This window comes from Cydia strobilella, chromosome 18, assembly GCF_947568885.1.
Source record: "Cydia strobilella chromosome 18, ilCydStro3.1, whole genome shotgun sequence".
Classification (NCBI taxonomy): domain Eukaryota; kingdom Metazoa; phylum Arthropoda; class Insecta; order Lepidoptera; family Tortricidae; genus Cydia; species Cydia strobilella.
In genome coordinates, this window is record NC_086058.1 from 8238804 (window position 1) to 8259868 (window position 21065).

The window sequence follows — 21065 nt, forward strand, 5'->3', positions numbered from 1 at the left end:
ATCCATATTTAAATACATTTTATCGTATTTTTATAAATCTTCATTTTTAGTTTTAAAGTGTGTCGACGATGGCAGTGAATTTACTGGGGTTACAAAATTTACTATGACAGTACCGCTCTAGTATAAGTTACTCTATGATAATGATGTTGAATATAATTCTGAACGCACAAGTTGAGTCGATGCAATTTCAAAACGCATCGTCAGAAATGTCGACACTGTCAACAAAAATTTTAAAGCCTGACCAGGAATATATGATTACGCGCCATGTTGCGGAATTTCATTGGAACTAAATTTTTCATACTAAACTGAACTGTCACCACATACATGAGAATAACAGCGCTCTCTTGACAATCATCATATATTTCTGGTCGGGCTTTACATTATGATAATACTATATTGATGATGATTATAATGTGTACAAATAAATACTTATTTTTATGAGCCGTTTTTTTGCATGTTGCACTTTCCTTGCTATAGTGAGGTGAAAAGTCTTGTGTTACACACGGATGCAAATGTATTTTACTTCTCGTTTCAATTCCACACTCGCGGGTAAAATACAACTTTGCACCCTTGTATAACAAATAACTATTATCGGATTCGCGTTTTCCGGTAGGTCCTCTGTAAGCAAACCGCCTTGATGCATCAATGTCATATTTTATCATCTCTGAAAACTAGTCAAAAACCTGTTAAAGGTACAGTATGTTAAGTAATATCCCCTATTGGTTGAGAAATGCGTGGCCGGTTCCCCTGGCCTCTGTAGGAATTGTTACTAAAGTTAGACCAGTTAGATGAGTGCAACGATTTTGATAGCACACGCAGTGTTATTTTAAACGTCAAACTTCTATGAAATTATGACGTATAAATAACACATGCACGCAGCACTGCATATGCTATCAAAATCGTTGCAGACTTTTCTAACTCTAATTACTATTGTTTTGCCTCGATCAGTCTTTTTTTTAATATCTATTTTTTCTTATGGGGTTTCGTCACTCAGTGACGATGTCACCCCTGTACTGAGATCCGAGAGATCAGTCTTCTACTTGCGAATTTCCTCATGACTCATGAGGCAGGCGGCTTGTTCGGTGCGGACTGGACTGGCCTAATCTCTTGTGGCAAGTTGGCAGTTCGTATGTTTTGGTTTAAATACATGCTAGCTTTTGAAAATTTAATCATCTGCATCCAAGCCTTCTCTGTCCCTATAATAGCGTTGCACACAGTTTGGTAATAGGGTTTTTAGAAATTACTAATAAAATAAATTATGTATTTCGTAAGAGAAATTTATTATGATTTCTTACTTACTTTAAACAAAAAAACTGTTACTTAACAAATTTAGTACAAATATAACAATTTAAATCAAAGAACATCTGTTTTTTTAAAAATTGGAATTCCGAAGTCAATCAAGATAACAGAAGTTACGTAAACTCGTAATATTTAATTGCCATATTGGCAAGTCTATATAATAATACAACTATTTGAACTGTTACAAACCATGGCGGATGACTGAAGGTCCACAAAACCTTACACTTATTTTTAATCATCACAGATTACAAATACTCTAACATTTACTTGACATTGATTTCAACATCTACGGTTTTTGTACATGGTGAGATTCAACATTACTTTTTGACACAAAAATGTATCATTAGGGTCAAACCCAACATGCAATTAAGTCACATAGTAAGCCTGCCATTCGATATGTAGTCGTAGAGGTAGAGAACTGGTTAAATTATCACTTATTATTAGTATGTAACGCGGAATTGTATCTCATCTTTTGTTCAAAAGACTTGATGTATTCAAGTCCCAAGCATTAATGAAGGCCCCGAGACAAAAAATTTGGTCTTGTAAGGTTCCACATATATAAATATTGCAAAACGTCGGTGCACGTAAGGCGTAAGAGTATGGTCTGATCATATTTATGAACCCTGGCCACTCTTTTATACTATAAGTACGAGTAATTGACCTCGCACAGGTCAGTAACGTACTCTACGGTCACTTCCACATATCTTATGTTCATTGTACTTTATTACAAAATAAGGATAAATCTATGTACTACTCGTAATGCAACTAATATTAAAATTTAAACTAAGTAACTTTAATAATAACATCACAGAATTGCTGGGATAAAATAACTAATTCGTTTTATGCTGTTAAGGAAGAAAACAAAAAGAAGAAAAAAACTTTATGCAGGCCCTAGCTATACGAAATGCTACTAAGAAATAATGAAACCTTAACACTAAAACAACAAAATAATGATCCATGTGATATTACAAATGTGAATAGGAAATGTTTTAAGTAATGTTCTATTGATGCAGGAGTTATTAGTTCTTAAAATTAGGCGCTTATAATCTAAAATACTTGTCAATATAAGTTGCAGTCTTGTAGTCATGACAGTATATCAGTATAAATCAATGGGCTTAACTTTCTTATAAAGGGTTTCCCAAAAAGAAAGCAACATTTTAATTTGCCGCCATTTTGCATTTTAGTGCTGGCAACCCTAAAAAAACTATTTGACAGCTGAATGTTTAGGGTTTGTAAAAATGGCGGGGCATGTAATATTTTAAGAATATTATGAATAAATGAGTATGAGTATGAAGTATACGAAAGCCCAACGCGTTTTCATTATTGAACAATATTTCAAAAGTTTGGCGTGCAGTTAGAAAATTTCGGAATATTGATTTGACTTCGTTCAGGGAGTGGATCAATTCATGATGTGACCAGTCAATGCCAACAAGCCCGCGTGTTGTTTCACACAAAACCCTCTTCTTTTCTTACTCGCGTTGTCCCGGCTTTTTAGCCACGGCTCATGAGAGCCTGGGGTCGGCTTGACAACTAATCCCGAGAATTGACGTAGGCACTAGTTTTTTACCAAAGAGACTGCCATCTGACCTTCCAACCCAAAGGGTAAACTAGGGCTTATTGGGATTATGTCGGTTTCCTCACGATCTTTTCCTTCGCCGAAAAGAGACTGGTAAATATCAAATGGTATTTCGAACATAAGTTCCGAAAACCTCATTGGTACGAGCCGGGGTTTGACCCCGCGACCTCTGGAATGAAAGTCGAACGCCTTACCGCTAGGTCACCGGCGCTTCTTTTCACATATAACCCTATTTAGTGTATTTTATAAACAAATAATTTTCCATTATATTCAAATCTTGCGTTATTTTTGGGACACCTTTTATGTATTAGTGTTATTTGTACAACCAACCCCTAACAAGGCTTAAGAGTTTTGGTGTAGGTATATCTTCATTTTTTTAGTCACTAACTTTCACAGCGTCACCAGCACCAACAAATCAAAGAATTCACTTGTTCCATCACATGGGCGAATTTCAAGAAGTCTTGAACTTTTATAATATTTAACACTCAATAACTTGTATTTACCACTCTTCCTCGGGTTCTTCCCCTTGCGACACAGCAGCACTCGCGTTGTTAAAGTTCTGTAATCGAAAATAAATGCTTGTTATGTTGATTGAGCTATTCTCAAACTTCAAAAGGTGTAATAAAATGTTCAAATAACCCTTTACCAGGCTGACAGTTCATAAATGACAATCGAATGTCAGTCTCAATCATCAAGTGCCGTGTGGGCCGGAAATAAATGCTCAAAATAAGTTAGAGATTACAATTCCGAACATATTGGTAATATTATTGCTATACTACTTACTCGGACGTCGCTGCCTCCATATTTGTTGCCCCGATACGTGGCGGTGCCTCCGCCCTGCAGGAAGTCCGGAATGGGCTGGTCGGCTTGCCGTAATATTTTGGCCAAGTCCGCAACTAATCCTGCATTCTGAAATTTGTTAATAAGTAGAATGAAACTTGATGCTGACAGTCATTAAGATTTAAAATGCAATTTTTCCAAAGATCCAAGTATAAAACCTGGGCATAGGACAACCAGCCATGACAAACCTTTTTTTTTTGTTAAAATGTAAAAAAAAAGGTTGGCTTACTTGGTCTGCATCAAAAAAGGAAACGGCTTTGCCACGGTTCCCAACGCGGCCCGTGCGCCCGATTCTGTGGACGTACTCGTCTATGTCCTTGGGCAGATCATAATTTACCACGATGTCGACGTTCTTGATATCTGTGAAAATATTCCTTTTTATTTGGATTTTTCTTTATTGCATATTATTATTCGTTTATAAGTTTTATAACTAATGACAATTAAATTGACCATAGGCCTAGCGTAATGTTAGTCCTCCTTACTTATTATTATTATCCACTGAGAAACTTTGAAAGTCAAGTTCCCTTAAAAGCTTTGGCCCAAAGGCATTGTTTATTTTGTGCGAGCGGTTAGCTCCCGTATTAGCCACGTGGCAAAGCAACAATGTCCTTTAAAAAGCAACTGTATCGTGGTGGTTTTAAGGTTCAAGTCTATGTACATCTAACATGTTTTGGTAATAGGACGATCGACCACCTCAATGCAGGCGAGCGCTCATATTATTATTATTACATAGATTTGAACCTTAACACCAATACGATACAGCAGGTTAAACGATATTGTCGCTTTGTCACGAGCTTAAAACGGGAGCTTACAGCTCACAGAAAATAAACAATGGCTTTTGTTTAACAAATTAGTGTCGTAGGCGTAAAAATCATTTGAGAAATTGATAGTATTGTTGTTGTTACCTAAGCCGCGCGCGGCCACGGCGGTGGCGACGAGGATGCAGTGCACGCCACTCTTGAAGTTGTGCAGCGCCAGCTCGCGCTCGCGCTGCATGCGGTCGCCGTGGATGGACGACGTCAGCATCTGCTGCTCCGACAGTACTGGTAGTGTTGTTACCTAAGCCGCGCGCAGCCACGGCGGTGGCGACGAGGATGCAGTGCACGCCAGTCTTGAAGTTGTGCAGCGCCAGCTCGCGCTCGCGCTGCATGCGGTCGCCGTGGATGGACGACGTCAGCATCCGCTGCTCCAACAGTACTGGTAGTGTTGTTACCTAAGCCGCGCGCAGCCACGGCGGTGCTGACGAGGATGCAGTGCACGCCAGTCTTGAAGTTGTGCAGCGCCAGCTCGCGCTCGCGCTGCATGCGGTCGCCGTGGATGGACGACGTCAGCATCTGCTGCTCCGACAGTACTGGTAGTGTTGTTACCTAAGCCGCGCGCAGCCACGGCGGTGGCGACGAGGATGCAGTGCACGCCAGTCTTGAAGTTGTGCAGCGCCAGCTCGCGCTCGCGCTGCATGCGGTCGCCGTGGATGGACGACGTCAGCATCTGCTGCTCCGACAGCAGCGACGCGATGAAGTCCGCGCTGCGCTTCGTCTCCACGAACACGAGGATGCGCTTCTTGTCTAAACGTTTACAATCAATCTATTTTACTAACGAACTATTTCATAAACGTAAGCAATTTAGTTTTGAACACAACCTATAGAGTTTATGTTAAATGCGAAGTGAGGTTTGCCTGTGCTATAGATAAATTGTTTATAACACCTGTATTCATTACCTGTAATGCACAATTGATGAATAAATGATTCTAAACTAGACAAATTAGTTCATTAACTAATTAATTTATTTATTTATACAAGGAATTCCAACAGCTATAAAGTATTAATTTAACTTTTTAAATAACAATACAGAGCCAATTATAGGAACTCGCAAATAGAAACTGAATATAATATGTTACACAGTACACGCTATGATAACATTGCACAGTATGTGATTACAGTATGGGATGTATCAAAATTACAATATAAAAAATAAGAAATAAAAAACAAATCGTATGTATGTATCTCTAAATGTACAAAAACAACTACAAATGTACACCGAAGTGAAACAACTTATATTAATAATTTGATGATTAATGTTGGACTTCCTCACAAACACAATGGTTGTGAGTGCGGTCGCAATGATTAACCTTGTGGACGCCGAGAACACCTAAAGGCTAACTAGTCGTGCCCGCGGCGCCAGGGACAACTATAAGTGTTATGGAGGATGCTGTCAAAGTAACCTTCACACTTTCAAGTACATTAGTTCGCTGGCGCTCAGGACCTTGGCGTGTCAGTGACGTTTTTGTTTATAACGTAAAGCTTTCAAAAGGTTAAAGCGCGTTAGCTAAACTAGGGACTCTAATTAATTCAATATAATAATATAATTTATTACCGTTCTCTTCAATCAGTTTCTTTAAATTGTTCTGCTTTTCATACTTTGTGACCTGGTGAAATATTTGTTCAACGTCTGCGCTTGCACCACCAACTATGCCCACGGCCACGAACAAATAGTTGTTTAAAAACTTCATAGCCAAATTTTGAATGTCCTCTGGGAAGGTCGCAGAGAACATGAGTGTTTGACGTTGGTCCTGCAAAATAATTCCAAATTATTAATTTCCAAAACAATAACATTTGTATGTATTTTTCCACTTTTACTTTGTTTCTAAGCTTAATAGCATCGTTTGCAGAAGTTTCTGCTTGATACAAAATTAATAAAGTCTGTTACATTTAGGGCTCATTTAGACGGTGAGAGAACTCGCATGCGAGTTTCATTACATTGCGGTATTTGATCAGTCGGCTGAATTTAACTAAAGTCATATGTGAGTTAGCGCGCCATCTAAATGGGCCCTTATGCTGACCCCCACAGCGGACAATGTGTTATGATATGACGAGTGCTTGAAATGAAATAAAGTGTAAGTGTAACTAAATACTATCTAAATATTTTCTAGATAGAATATACTATCTAGATAGATAACAGACGATAACGTAGCAATTTATTTCAACCAAGCACATTAAACTCAGATAAGGTGTAGAGTTTGGAATGTGTAAAGTTTTTTTTGCTGTAGCACAAATGCTTACTAATTATTCACTTACCATTGGAACCATAGTAGGATGGTCCATCATCTTCTCAATGCTGGGCATGAAGCCCATGTCCAGCATGCGGTCGGCCTCGTCCAGCACGATGAACCGGATGCTGCCGAACGACACGCGATTGCGATCAACGAAATCGTGCAGACGTCCTGGTGTCGCGACGAGAATGTGACATCCTCTCTGCAATTTTTTTTTATCAAGTTATATAATATTTTTCGGTCGTCACTAATATAAAGATTTATTGTGCTAGCTAACCAGCAAATAATTGGCAGTAGAATAGTAAAAATCATCAGTTTTAGGAATCTCAAATAGCCGCTAATGTTGTTTTCAATGGTCTGACTGTAAGAACTCTCGTGTTAATTTTTAAGTGACTTGAAAAGCCGCAATTTGCCGACCCGTGGCCTGAGCTAGGATATTATAACAACTAAATTATATAACTTACAGAAATATTGTCTCCTTGATGTCTCACAGCTACTCCTCCATAAGCGACGGCTATTTTTAAGACTGAACCATGTGAAAACTTTCTAGCCTCATTAAAAATTTGTAATGTCAATTCACGAGTAGGCGACATTATCACAACCTGGAAAAATAGATTTAAGTTCATACTCAATGATCATATTATAGTCTCTAACTTTAATTTTTAATTCTGCATTTGTTTATTTAAGTTTACCTGTGGTTCAGCACAACCACTAGGTCCAACCACTAACTCACGGGTGTCTTGAAGCAGTGTATTTATAATAGGAAGAAGGAAGGCAGCCTGAAAAAAAGATGTTCATATTAGCAAACATATGTTTCTAGCTCTAGCAGAAGGCTTAAATATTCTCTCACGCTAAATAGGCGTTAGTAGTATTTGCTTGTTATAAAGAGTCAAACTTGGTAATATGTATTTAATAAATCCCAATTTTTACTTACCGTTTTTCCAGATCCGGTCTGTGCGCAGCCCATCAAATCTCGGCCACCCATAATGATGGGTATAGCATGCTTCTGAATGGGCGTAGGCTTCTTATAGCCAGACTTGAGAATGTTGTCTAAGACATACTTTCTGAAGTTGGCAGTTTCAAAACTGTCAATGTTTCGTGGTGGATTTTCACCACTTACCTGAAAATTATAAAAAAATATTGTAACACGATGCAACATTTGAAAGCACCTGGCTTTCAAATGTGAACCTGCACTGTTAGAGCTCCATGTCGCGGGAGTGCTAAAAATACGAGAGATAAACAGTTTTATTAGCTTGACTAACTGGTTTATTTTTAAGAAACCAGTCAAACCATGTAAAAAAAAACCTAGAAATCAAATCAATCATCATACCAAAAATACATTAAAAATTTGAGTGCTCTAAACGACAAGGAGCTTATTGAGTGTCGTGAACAACAAATACATTCGCTCGACAATTTTTGGACTTAATAAAACATCTCACTTTGACAGCGATGTTGTCGAACTTGTCAAAGTTGATCCCGGAGCTGATGCCGCTGCCGAAGATCTCATCCTCGTTCTCGGTGGGCTCGGGCGGCACGTAGGTGACGGGCGGCTTCTTTGGTTCGCCGTTCTCGTCGAGCTCGGGCTCCTGGTCGGCTGGCGCGTCGCCGTCGCGCTCCCCACGGTCGCCGAACCCGCCGCGGCCTCGCCCTCCCCCTCCCCCTCCGCGTCCACGGCCCCGGCCTCGGCCGCGTTCCCCGCGATCTCTGTCACCATCGTTGTAGTCGTCGCCTGCCGTATACGATTATGATTAATACAGACTGATAGTGGCCTGGCCTTTTCTCGAAGTCTTCATGAAATCGATTTTCGCTCATGTCGTCTCGGATATGTGGTATCAGTGCATTCAGTAATGATGTCCTGAATACAAATATTTGAGATGACAAGCGCGAAAGTGGTGGGGGTAGTTGCTGTGACGTCATAATATTAAGATCAGTTTAGAAGTTACTAAAGAAAATAGGCAATGGGTATGAAATTAAAAAAAAAAATACACAAAATAGTTCTTCACTATAGATGGCAGGAAAACCTATTAGAAATGTGCAATCAAGCGCGAGTCGGACTTAATTACTTAGTTTTGGATCCATGGTAATGTACGGAACCCTTGGAACGCGAGTCCGACTCGCACTTGGCCAGTTTTTTTAAAATAATAGTTACAGTTTAATGTAACAGAAAATTATACTGTTTTTCAACTTGAAAATTTTGAAGGCTTTCTAATAATTTGTTAGACCAAGTAGTAAAAATGTTACAGTATGATATATATTTGTGATCTACTCATAAAGCTCCTTCAATTGGTACCCCACATGGCATGTTTAAAAGAAAAAAAAAAGTTTGTACTGCCGACTTTATCACGTCACAGCAACTACCCCCACCACTTTCGCGCTTGCCATCTCATATATTTATACTGAATGCGTTAATACCATAATTCACCCATATCCGAGACGACATGAACGAAAAGTAACCTGTTCGGCCACCCTACTGTCATCAGTTACATGGCCTAAATAGTAAATGTAGGGGAGCTTGAAGGACATATTACTTGGGGAAATCCGATCATTATAGGGTTTTTTTTTTCTTATCTTCTTCATGAATTTATAATGTATTAATAATACTTATATTTTCTTTTATCAATGTCTCCCGGAGCCTTAAGCTCCAGTTGTATATAAGCTCCGAATAATCAAAATTATTGTATTTATTAAGTGGTGAACGGTGTTGGTCACACATACTGTAAATAGTGTTAAAACTACTATATTTAAGTTTCCCTTGTACTCCTTGTAGTGATTGTTTGTTTACCTAAATAAATTGAAAAAAAAAAAAAAAAAATATATATATATATATATCTTAAGGTAGTTCAAGCTTCAGCTGGACTGATCTTTCCAAGTCCAGTTTTCTTTCATGGGGTTTTTATCCATGTAGTGACTAGTGACTCCTTCCTCCTATAGATATTAACCCAGATAACCCTAAAACTAAAAAAAATCTTACCCTCAGATTTTTTATGATTTTTCGATGTAGTATGGTCGGGTTAAATGGGTTAAAACCACTGTCAATTTAATCTATCTAATAGGCATGATGACAGTAATTAAAAGTCACTAAAATATTATATTTATTTAATGAAACTTTAGTCGTAGAATAAGAAAAACGCATTTTTTTTATATTTGGCGAGATTGGTGAATGTTTTGTTAAAATAAAATTACAAAATACGCAAGTCCGCCATGATTCGGTGAACACCAATCAGAACGAATTACGTCACGTTCATGTAAACAAATATCCAAAGTACTGAAAGTACTGGTTCTCCTGCTATTTTATTTACGATTCACGGATTCTATTTAAGTAGTTTAAACCGAATATTAACTAATAATAATAACTTGAATCATGGAACAAGGATTTACTAAGGCAAACAGTGCTAATTTGCCTAGAATCGATGTGATGATGCTTAAGGGTTTTTACAATCAAACGAAGACTTGTGTTCAGCAGAATTTAGAAATGTCAAAAGTTCCTTGTAAGTACAATAAACAATATTTATAATTATATAAAAATCATACTAATTTAAGTAATTAACTTAATCAAAATCCTGTAAAATCGCTTTTTATGTGTATTCCATAGCAGGTTAATATTAGAATTTGTCATTAGGTACCTCCACATCCACGTCCGCGGATGTGGAGAACCGGAACAAACTATCCGTCACATGGTGCTAGAATGCCCCAACACCAAATTCTGTGGCAACTTGGAAGAGCTCAAGACCTTGACTGGGAAAGCCGTGGATTATTTAAGGGATTCTAGTTTTAAATTTTAATTTTATAATGCAGTGACATGTAAAGATATGCCATACGATAAATAAATAAATTAGGTACCTATTAAAGACAACACTGGTGTAATTTGAAACCTAACCTCAAAAACCTACTCATATGCAACTTTTATATTAAAGTTACGCCTCAAACAAGATAGATACTGTTAGGTATAGAACTAATAAATAAATTAAATACTCACATCGAAATGATCTTCGCAAAAATAAAGATGAGTCTTAGGCAATACGGCCATTGTCTCGCCTTGCAAGTTTAAGCTACTTGTTTCGTGTTGTTTTATTGTGTGGAACATGCACAAATAACTTATTAGGAGTTGTTATGGGTCACTATCAAATTGACCTTATCGTTAAACGATCATTTCAGTTAGATGACATAAAATTTAAATACACAGTCAGCAATATAGTCAATTCAGCTGCGACGACATGAAAGTAGAATACTCAGTCAGCAAAAAGACAGTTTAGCTGGATGGCTAAGAATTAGAATGAATAAGTAGCCAAGCGTCTGAAAATATAAATAGTCCATATGATTAGAATATCTAATGAGCCGAAAGTGAAATTAGTTAATTGACATAAACACAGAACGAGTTAATAGCAAAACGTCATGAAATAAAAACATAAATAAAATGCGCTTGTTAGTCGCGTATAAACTCGAGAACCGCTGGACCGATTTAGCTAATTCTGGCATTGAAATGTTTGTATTACACCACAGAAGGTTTAGGCAGTGTAAAAACACGGAAAGATTGTAAGGAATATTACAATAAAAACATTACAGAATCCAGACTTTATGCTTCTTGACTGTTTAGCGTTCATGTCTGTTTAGTAATTAAGACGTTCTAAGATACAAACGTGCTGCTACCGGACCATTTAGCATTTGTGTCTATTAAGAAATAAAGACATTCGAAGATAAAGATGTTTAGCTCCTAGGTCATTTCAAATTGTTACGTTCTAAGATCCAGACGTTTTGCCAAAGAGGCATTTAGCATTCATGTCTATGTAGTTACAAAAACATAACACAATCCAGACATTTCAGCTATATTGTCCTTTAGCGATAAGGTAAATTTGATAGTGACCCGTTGTTATTGATGTATTAATTAGGAACCGCACAACATTTATACACTTTGGTATTCATATTTAATAATACGAAATAAACAAATGTGCCATTTTCAACCAAAAGGGTACTTATTGTTGCTTGTCAGTAAGGCGCTATTTCCATATAGCTTCAATTAGAAATCAACCTTATCGACAAGCGACAATGTGGTACCTTTTGATTGAAAACGTCACAAATTATTTAACCCTTTACCTACGGGGACTTTGAACACCCAGTCACCGCTCAATACGGGCATGTATTGGCGAGTCAGCGGTTTGACATAATTTCACTTACTTGTAACTTTTGAAGTACTACAGCTACGTGCTTTAAATTTCACACACACATTAAGTATAATATGTTTAGTTAATAACTTATCACTTAGTGTATTTATATTCACTAATATTTCTTATTTCACGCTTAATATTAATCACTAAGAAATTGAAGAATTTCAAGTTACTATTAGCGAATTTCTCAAAACTAAGTTTTAAAGTATTAGTTTATTATATATGTAACACAACTAACTACTTGAATGATGATAATTATGGAAATATTGCAAAAAAATAAATCACTTAAAATGTGGCATACAAACAAATCTCTGCTATTGACGAAAAATAGTGATGTGCGCATATCGATACAACTGTCGATATTTCTGTAAGTACGGGATAGAAGCTTAGGAAGTTATGTTTTTAGTAAAAAAAATATTATATTCCAATTTTGTAACTATTTGGACAAAGAAAAGTCAAAAAACTAAAAATAACATTCAAAACACCCACACGTCTCACTCCTACAACAAGTCGATGAAATATAAAACAACACTAGGACCGCCATATTGAGTACGGGTGTCAACCCCAGTTGACAGCAAAAAAGCGGTAATTTTAAAAATATGTTTGTCAATGCCATCTACCGAAACATTGATATTTTTTTCTTTGCACCTATATTAATCCCAATGCATAATATGACCGCTATTACCAAGACACAAGGTCTCGTTTTGATTTAAAAAAATATTAAACATGAACATAGCTTCGATCAACTATAGTTGACACCCGTACTGCAGCGGTGTTGCCTTACTGGCAACTCTGGTTGATACCCGTAGGTAAAGGGTTAATAAGCTTCTAAGGAACGCCTAGAACGTGCGTTTTGTTTATATGAACTTGACGTCACTAGGGACGCCATGACACTTACAAGCGTTTTGGAGCGAATTTAAAATCTAAAATGTAGTTTTTACCTACTAAACCTTTATTAAATGGAGAAATATGTTATTCATAGTAAATAATTTATGATTCTTAACATTATATGACAGTTTTTCAAAATCTGTCATCATGCCTATTCTAAGAATGAGTTACGAAAGTTTAAAATTCATATTTCTAAAGGGTAGAATAAGGCACAATGAGTGTCTTTTGCACTTGTATTACCAATTTAGACTTCTGCTACATAGCATACATACCTAGCTGGTACATACCTTTTTCTAATAATTTTGTTTCCTACATGGTGTGAAATAATTTATTTTAAATACAGGACACATCCCTATTGAGGACTTACAGCCATTGTTATCATTGTCTTGGTCGCGGGACTCCCAGCCGCCGCCGCCGCCGCGCCCGCCCCGCCCTCCGCGACCCCCGCGGCCTCCCCGCCCGCCTCTTCCGCGCCTGTCGCCGAACCCATTTGATTTGAAGTCTGTAACAATTTTCAGGAGAGATTAATGATTATAAGTGCAACCTTATTGATAGACAATAGAACATTCCAGCCGTTACTTATGCATGCTAAAAGTCTTTTGCTATTCCTGGGAATGCTAATTGGCTAAGTTTTGGTTTTACAAAGTTCCAGATCAGACAAAATAGACTTACTAGAGAAGTGCTGATCACAATAGGCAGGAACATATTTTGGATTAAAATGTGGTGTAAATTACAGAGAAAGAAGAAGAAGAACCTTTAAGTGTATGACTACAAATCTTTTTCTGGTGAATTTTTTGATAATTTTGTACTAGGAATGGTATCCTACCAAAGCCTTAAATGCGTAGACGACTAGCTATGGTAAAATATTTCTTTGAACTGATACGAGGCACATTGTCTAATCCTTACTTATTGCAATTTGTATTGCTTAAAGTACCACTACTCATAAGAGGTTCCCTCCGTCCACGCCGACGGCCGCTATTCCTGGTCCCTCACGCCAAAATAAATCTAAGCAACTCTCCTCTGTACGTGGCCCTGAACCACATTAACAATATACTGCTCTTTGACCCAACCCTGGACTTGTTCTCGCAGTCGGAGTCGAGATTTCTGGCCACAGCCACTCGCTATTTGGAGTCAATTAACACTCCTACCACAATACAGTATTAGATACCTACGTCAAAATGTGTACTAAAATTAATGTATATTAAAATTTAAATTGACACCTACCTATAAATTTGTAATGTGTTTTTCAAATAATTTAACAAAATGTTATTTTTAAATATGTTATTAATAATTTTATATTTTTGTACTGTGACCTATAACTTTCATGTTTGGCAATCTGCTGTAAGTAAATGTAAGTTGGTTAAATAAACAAATAATAACAGCATAAATTAAAGTTAATTACCATTACCATCTTCATTCTGGATGGATGTAAATCCTCTTCCCATAGATAAGCTGTGACCCACATCCACATCATTGGAGTCATAGTTGTTATAAGTCCTGGCTGCTGGAGGTGGTACTGCCACCTGGAAGGAATTAGAGAAAGATTTAGCAACAGAAATCGTTTTTGTAGGTCCCTGTGTGTGTGTGTGTGTTGGCCGAACGTTAATTGCAATTAACCATTAACCAGTACAAATTAAACCGTAAACCCGTTACAGTTTACGGTTCAATTTGTACTGGTTAATGGTTGATTGTATTAACGTTTCGGCCAATAAAAAACCTGCGCTCAAATTTAATGCCAAATGCCAACACGAAGATGCCAAATTAAGGATTAAGGTACAAGTTGAAATCCAGCAGTCATGTCACTGTGTTAACTGTAAGATGGTTATAATAGGCATCATTCCACAAGTGACAAAAGAAAAAGTTGATTCATCCATCCACCCAGTTTCAATTTAACATAAAATTATTAACGCTCTTATAGTGAATGAATGGGATGGCCCATTCATCCACTAAAAGGGCGTTAATAATGGGGTTGGCCGGTCGATGTGTTTAGTAGATGGCGCCAGCATAGCTTGCCCTGTCAATCCCTAAAATTATGTCAAATTTTTGTTTTTTCAATGCCCTGGATGCCAGCCCTTTAAGCCAAATCTCACAGAAAAAGGGGCAAGCTATGATGGCGCCATCTCTGCAAACCTTTGACAGTTGCCAACCCCATTGGAATTTTTTAAGGTGATCAGTCAAATATAACATTTTTGTGAACAAGCGAGTGTTTTGCGACTTTTGCGTTGGTCAAAGGTGCTACACTATAATACTAAACAATGATTTATCTTCCTCCTATTTCATACCTATTAAAGATCTACAAAAAAAACAGCAACGGACAAAAAGTATGTTCAAGGTCATACTCACAACGGCAGAGGAATCATCCCATTCATCATCCATGACCTGAAAGTAAATATTTTTATTATCAGTGGTGTTTTCAACTAAAAAAAAAACCGGCCAAGTGCGAGTCGGACTCGCGCACGAAGGGTTCCGTACCATTACGAAAAAAACAGCAAAAAAATCACGTTTGTTGTATGGGAGCCCCATTTAAATATTTATATTATTCTGTTTTTAGTATTTGTTGTTATAGCGGCAACAGAAATACATCATCTGTGAAAATTTCAACTGTCTAGCTATCACGGTTCATGAGATACAGCCTGGTGACAGACGGACGAACAGCGGAGTCTTAGTAATAGGGTCCCGTTTTTACCCTTTGGGTACGGAACCCTAAAAAAAAGATGATATTTAATAATATCAACATGTAAAAGAGAATGAGATGCATAGAGGGGTGCTGGTGCGTACACTTATGTATGGTAGCGAAAGTTGGGTATGGCAGAAGAGGCATCAGAGCCAAGTGAATGCAGTGGAAATGAGAGCGTTGAGAAGTGTGTGTGGTGTGAGATTACAAGATAGAATTAGGAACAGTGTGATAAGGGAAAAGCGTGGACTGAGCGAAGATGTAGGGACAAAAATTGAGAAAGGTATGTTGAGATGGTTTGGACACGTGGAAAGAATGAGTGAAAGAAGCCTAACAAAGAGAGTGTATAAGGGAGAGGTAGAAATGGGAGTTGGAAGGGGCAGACCTCGGCGGACTTTCTCTGATCAGATCGGGGAAATCCTGAAGAAAGGCCAGGTCAAGAGCAGGTTGGCCTAAAGCAAAGGGGGTGCATAAAAAAGACTTAGAATTTTTTTTAGTAGGTACAATAACATGTCTGTTCTGGCGCTCTGTTTGATCGCGATCATCGCGGTCAACCTAACACCTCCTCGCTTCGCTCGTCGTCGCACCTATCTTGTCTCTGTTACTTAAATTTACTGTTCCAAATGATTGATTTTAATTTGTCAAGTAGTGGTTTCAACTTGCGGGTCAAATATCTCGGCCATTTTTGATTTTAGAGAAGTTTTTCCTACAAAACATGCTTATTTTAGCGTATTCTCTACGATAACACAATAAAAAATAGGTGTCATAATAACATGTAGCAAGTGGAAATCCGTGGTCTCTGCCTACCCCTCCGGGAAATAGGCGTGATTATATGTATGTATGTATGTAAAAGAGAATATTCCATAGTTATATACCTACCTAAAAAAATAATTTACTAATACTGGCAGATAGGTACACATACAAGTCAGATCAGAAGTACCAAAAAAAATACTCGCAATATGCAATAAGCGGCCGTTGATATTAGATGCTCGATTTGAAATTGTGTTCCCTTATCGCAGTAGGTATAAAATACAAGATGAGCAACGCACACAAGATAATACCATAAATAGACATATAAGTAATACATAGCTTAGATAGGTATAACTTTTGTGTAATGTTATCTCTGTGTTTAATTTACATATGTATTAGTTTAGAGTAGATAGATAAAATTGCAATACCCTTACAGGGTGTCATGTTGTGATACATTATCGATTAAGAACATCTGTAATTTTACCAATGTGAAAGCAATAAACATATTATTATTATTATTATTATTATAAGATTCTAACAAGAACTGAATACATGTCATGTAGTTTAAGACACTCCCTTTCTTTTTTTACAAAGGACTTTTAGTTATTAAACCAAGCACACTCAAAAGTTAATTAATAAGCAATGAAAACTATGTTAATAGTAAAACTAAAACCGGCAAGACACACGTGTGTATATATACAAGGTTTATGGCTTAGTGGGTTAGATGCAGTATTGACGATCATTTACTCGATATAAATACAATATTGTAACTTACTTTATGTGTCTTCACTTCTTCTTTCTGAAAAATTAAGAATATATTTTATCAGATTTCAGTTTTCAGATCTGTAGCAATGTAATGTAATGGCGACCGGCGCCGGTGGAAAAGAACAAGGAAAGGAAACAAAAACATCTAGCCAGTGATTGAACGACTCCGATTGGCTGTTTATAGTCATAGACAATTTTTTTTTATAAATATACCTTGAAACGAATCGCATCCGTTATTTTGATACATATCGTGAATTATAACATAATTAATCATAATGGAACAATCATAATACTATTATTTAGAAAATTTAATGACAATTAACTAATTTTCTAATATTTTAGCGTAAATAATTTCCAATGCCGGTTTTAGCACTGGTACAGCACAATGGTACAGCACTATGCACTATTGATATTGACAACTGTCAAACGAAAATAAAAAAAATCATACAGCGTAGTGGTGACGGTGACCTTAGTTTGATATAAAAATAAACATTAATTATTGAAGATCCCGTATGTACACACATTTAGTGTAGAGTTATCAATTGCAAAATGAACGAGTTATCATCGGGGCTAAATGAACCCCTAGTTACTCGAATTTAATCGGTGTGGTGTTAATCTGTTGGCGTCCCCTTGTTTTTTATGTTGTTTGTGCATTTATAAACGATGGAAGGAGGCGAGACTGTTAAAGTGTCGGTAGTGATTGATCCTAAACCTAGCATAATACCATGTTCGAACACATTTACCGCCGAGGAGTTGTGCATATTATTATGTAAACAGTACAAGATACCACCACTAACCCGTACTTTATTTGCATTAAGAGTGAGAGGAAGAAATTACTTTCTCAAAGATAACACCCGCGTTTTATCAAGCACAAGAGATTATGAACTAAGGATTCGTTTCAAGGTCTGTATTTGTTCCTCATTTTTGTCATTATCATTAAATATATCGAGTATAGATTTTGTTATGCTAATTTTATATTCTAATTCGTACTGCAATTGCTTACAATATTTTGTATTTCTCTAAATATAGTTATTAATACTTGTTATAGGTGCCAAGAATAGGACTTCTAATTACATTGGATGAAACTACATATGACTACTATTTTCAACAAGCAAGGAATGATGTTTATGAAAACAAGATACCTGAAGTCAAGTATCCTGAGCACAAGCCGGACCTTCTGGGCCTGGGTATAACTGACATGTAAGTCATTTTTTAACTATGTACAGTATAAAGTAAGAAGCTGTACATTTTTGGAATCTGATTTGTATAGCAACTTGCAAATGTATTGTTTCTATTGTGAGTTTGCTAAAGGTTGGCTACTAATTACCACATCCATAACTGTGCAAAAGGAGTGTTCTAATGTAGTATCATGAATTGTAGTAATATAACAATGATACTGTGATTTCAGAAATACAAAAACTATACAATAACATGTATTGTGTTTTCAAAAGGGTCTCCAATGGAAATAGTTTGTCAATAAGCAAATTTGCCAAATTCCAATTTATATCCATTAGATTATCCTAAAAACTGTTGTAAAGCTTTTTAAGCCCTCAAATGCCAGAATGGGGATCCTCATACAAGGAAACTATTAGAAAAAAAAACCTGGCACGCAAGAGGTTAAGGGTCATAAAGAACATGGAGATAATAAATGAAAACAAGGTTTCTTGGACTGCAATAATGTTTATTTAACAATAAATTTGATCCTGTTTAACTTGAGTAAAAGACAGCATAGCATAAATCTTTACTGATTGCAAAATTCCTAGCATTATCAATTATTATTATACTTGGGTTATTCTTAATTGGCCATATGTTGGTTACATTGAGTAATCTAGGTTCAAAGACAGACAAGTTTTATTGTTAATGAGATTGTTATAATGATTTATAATTATTGTTATTCATTAATATTATACTTTTTTGCATTTATTTAATTTAAAAGGATTGCTATCTTAACAGATAAAATTATTCTGCAATTGTGTTATTATAAATAAATGTCACATGCATATCAACTTTTTTGCTATAGACAGTGCAGTACAACTTTACTCAAAATAAAAAAGGGGCAAGTAATTAAATATTTTTTTCTTTTTATTTAAATCTGAAAGAAACTATTGCATCTGCATTTTAGACCTATGTTCGTGATTTTTTTATATCGAGCGAAAGTTAACAACTCAGGATTCTAATCTATACAGTCCCTCGAGAGAGGGCTCTAGATTGCTAATTAAATTGATGGCAGCCATATTGTGATAAAAAAAATAACTTTTTAAATACTCCATTTTCTGAACCTACTGCACCTTAATCACAATCCCATAAATTTTCAACCCATTTTCAACCCTTAAATGTTGACGTGGATGTAGTATAAATTCAATATACGCGATATAATCCGTTTTCATGAGCAACTGAGTATCGCGGTAACCGAAGACATTATTATTTTCAACCCTTCATTTCATCCCCTGGGGATTGTTGAGGGGGTGATTACTGGGATATAAAAAGGGTTTAACCACAGAATAACTAATAATACTACTGTACAGAAAATTCACTCCTTCACAAAAGTCAGATTTAGGTATAAAATTATACCTATACTCGCCGCCTGCAAGCAAAATTGAAACTTATAACCGAGCACGAATCGTGAATCTTCTTTGCGTGCCGCAGTTTTATGACCGAGCTGCGAGTATCGGCACGGGGTTGTCACTTGACATGTTTTTGTACTTATACCTACTGATTTATTATTTTTAAGATTACAAATGTTGATTCTAAAAACATAATTTTTTTATCCAGAGATAGTATGTCTGATTCTCACGGAAGTAGGTATGCCACAGAAGTACTTATTCCTTTGAAAATATGTCGGTCAATATAGTCCGGAATTTAAAAAAAATGTTATTTCTGCTTCCTTGTTCTTCCGTTTATTCAAACATCCGTAAACAGAACAATATCTATAGATTTAGGTTTCGAAGGCATTATGTATTTTGCCATACGCCTGCCCGGGAGGCGCGCCGGCCAAATGTACCTAAACTGCGAAGTGACACCCCCCCTGGTTTAACTCAGGATTATAAGCTCTCTGCATGATACATTTTATAGTAAGTAATAAATTATTCGGATTATTAACGTTTACTTATGTGATAGAGTAAATATAATTTGTATCAATAAATATGATGAATGATCGCTTAAAATATCAATTGTTCTGATCATAATAAAATTAAAAAAATTACCTAATGCCTACTCTGATCAAATTCAAATCACGTCTAATTTGATACAATTAGTTAATGGACAACGTTCCGCAACGCAAAGCAGGCAATTACTTAATTTATTTACGAGAATATGTTAATTTCTCCAGTTACATTATTAGTGGATTAGTTTCTGGTAGACACCTGTTACAATTAGTTGAGATTCTTATCACGATTTTATTTCAATACTTTTTTGTATTTAACCTTTTGGACGCCAATGACGGATATATCGGCACCGCAGGTCCAACGCCAAAGACGGATTAATCGGTCACATACCCCAGAGCAACATAGACCTACGTCCCTACGTGCATGTGCATAAAATTCAATTTGAGACGTGGCGTCCGAGCGACAGCTTTTGTGTTTGACACGGCGTCGAAAAGGTTTTTAGAATTTTAGAACCTTCTATTATTGAATAAAAGTTCAAAAATAAAATACAATAATTTTGAACTTTACCAAGCTAGGCAATTTAACATCTAATCCGCTTCGTTGTAATAAATATGTATAAGATTTATTATAACGAGTAGGTATTCGCGAGTCACTGAATTACGATAAAAAAAGTCTCCAAGTAACAAAACGCTTTTCAGATGCACAATTTTCATTGGAAAACCGCTTTCCGGGGAATCTGAAATAAGAGTGCATTTTTTATTGCTGAAGATCAAAAATTGTCAAGTAACATATCATAACTTCAAGTATAGTGCGGTATATACTTAAATTATAGATGAAACGCTCAGAGAATATCCAAGGCGCATCGTTTCCTGTTTAGTGACAGAAACCGATATAATGGACCATAAAACGTAATTGCTGCAACGAGGAAACAATGGGGCTTTAATCACACACATTACAG

At 36.5% G+C, this 21065-nt stretch overlaps 2 protein-coding genes across 3 annotated transcripts in view; one reads left to right on the forward strand and one right to left on the reverse strand.

The window, feature by feature from the left end:
* Window positions 1-1376: 1376 nt before the first annotated feature.
* Window positions 1377-17133, reverse strand: LOC134749385 (ATP-dependent RNA helicase vasa). Of its 2 annotated transcripts, XM_063684305.1 has the most exons (14): window positions 17014-17133; window positions 15158-15193; window positions 14223-14337; window positions 13182-13316; window positions 8204-8493; window positions 7699-7884; window positions 7457-7543; window positions 7229-7366; window positions 6790-6966; window positions 6089-6284; window positions 5083-5280; window positions 3945-4075; window positions 3659-3784; window positions 1377-3434 (listed from the first exon to the last, which is right to left on the reverse strand). In XM_063684305.1, the coding sequence occupies exons 2-14, from the start codon at window positions 15188-15190 to the stop codon at window positions 3375-3377; spliced, it is 1872 nt and encodes a 623-aa protein (XP_063540375.1). In that variant the 5' UTR covers window positions 15191-15193; window positions 17014-17133; the 3' UTR covers window positions 1377-3374. The 2 variants fall into 2 exon arrangements, with proteins under 2 accessions (XP_063540375.1, XP_063540374.1); XM_063684304.1 differs by lacking the exons at window positions 1377-3434; window positions 3659-3784; window positions 3945-4075 and having other exon boundaries at window positions 4910-5280; window positions 14217-14337.
* Window positions 17134-17663: 530 nt separating this feature from the next.
* Window positions 17664-21065, forward strand: part of LOC134749392 (tyrosine-protein kinase hopscotch) — a 41029-nt gene continuing 37627 nt past the window's right edge. The window contains exons 1-2 of the mRNA XM_063684311.1: window positions 17664-17906; window positions 18052-18203. Coding sequence (XP_063540381.1) covers window positions 17667-17906; window positions 18052-18203 — 392 coding nt within the window. The 5' untranslated portion in view covers window positions 17664-17666. The remainder of the gene's footprint in view (window positions 17907-18051; window positions 18204-21065) is intronic.

Excerpts from the sequence above, each read along its gene's own strand:
- LOC134749385 (XM_063684305.1), bottom strand. The coding sequence starts at position 15,190 with ATGGATGATGAATGGGATGATTCCTCTGCCGTT. Across the intron at positions 7,885-8,203 it reads TCGACAACATCGCTGTCAAA|GTAAGTGGTGAAAATCCACC; the intron begins GTGAGATGTTTT and ends TATAATTTTCAG. Across the intron at positions 6,285-6,789 it reads ATCCTACTATGGTTCCAATG|GACCAACGTCAAACACTCAT; the intron begins GTAAGTGAATAA and ends ATTATTTTGCAG.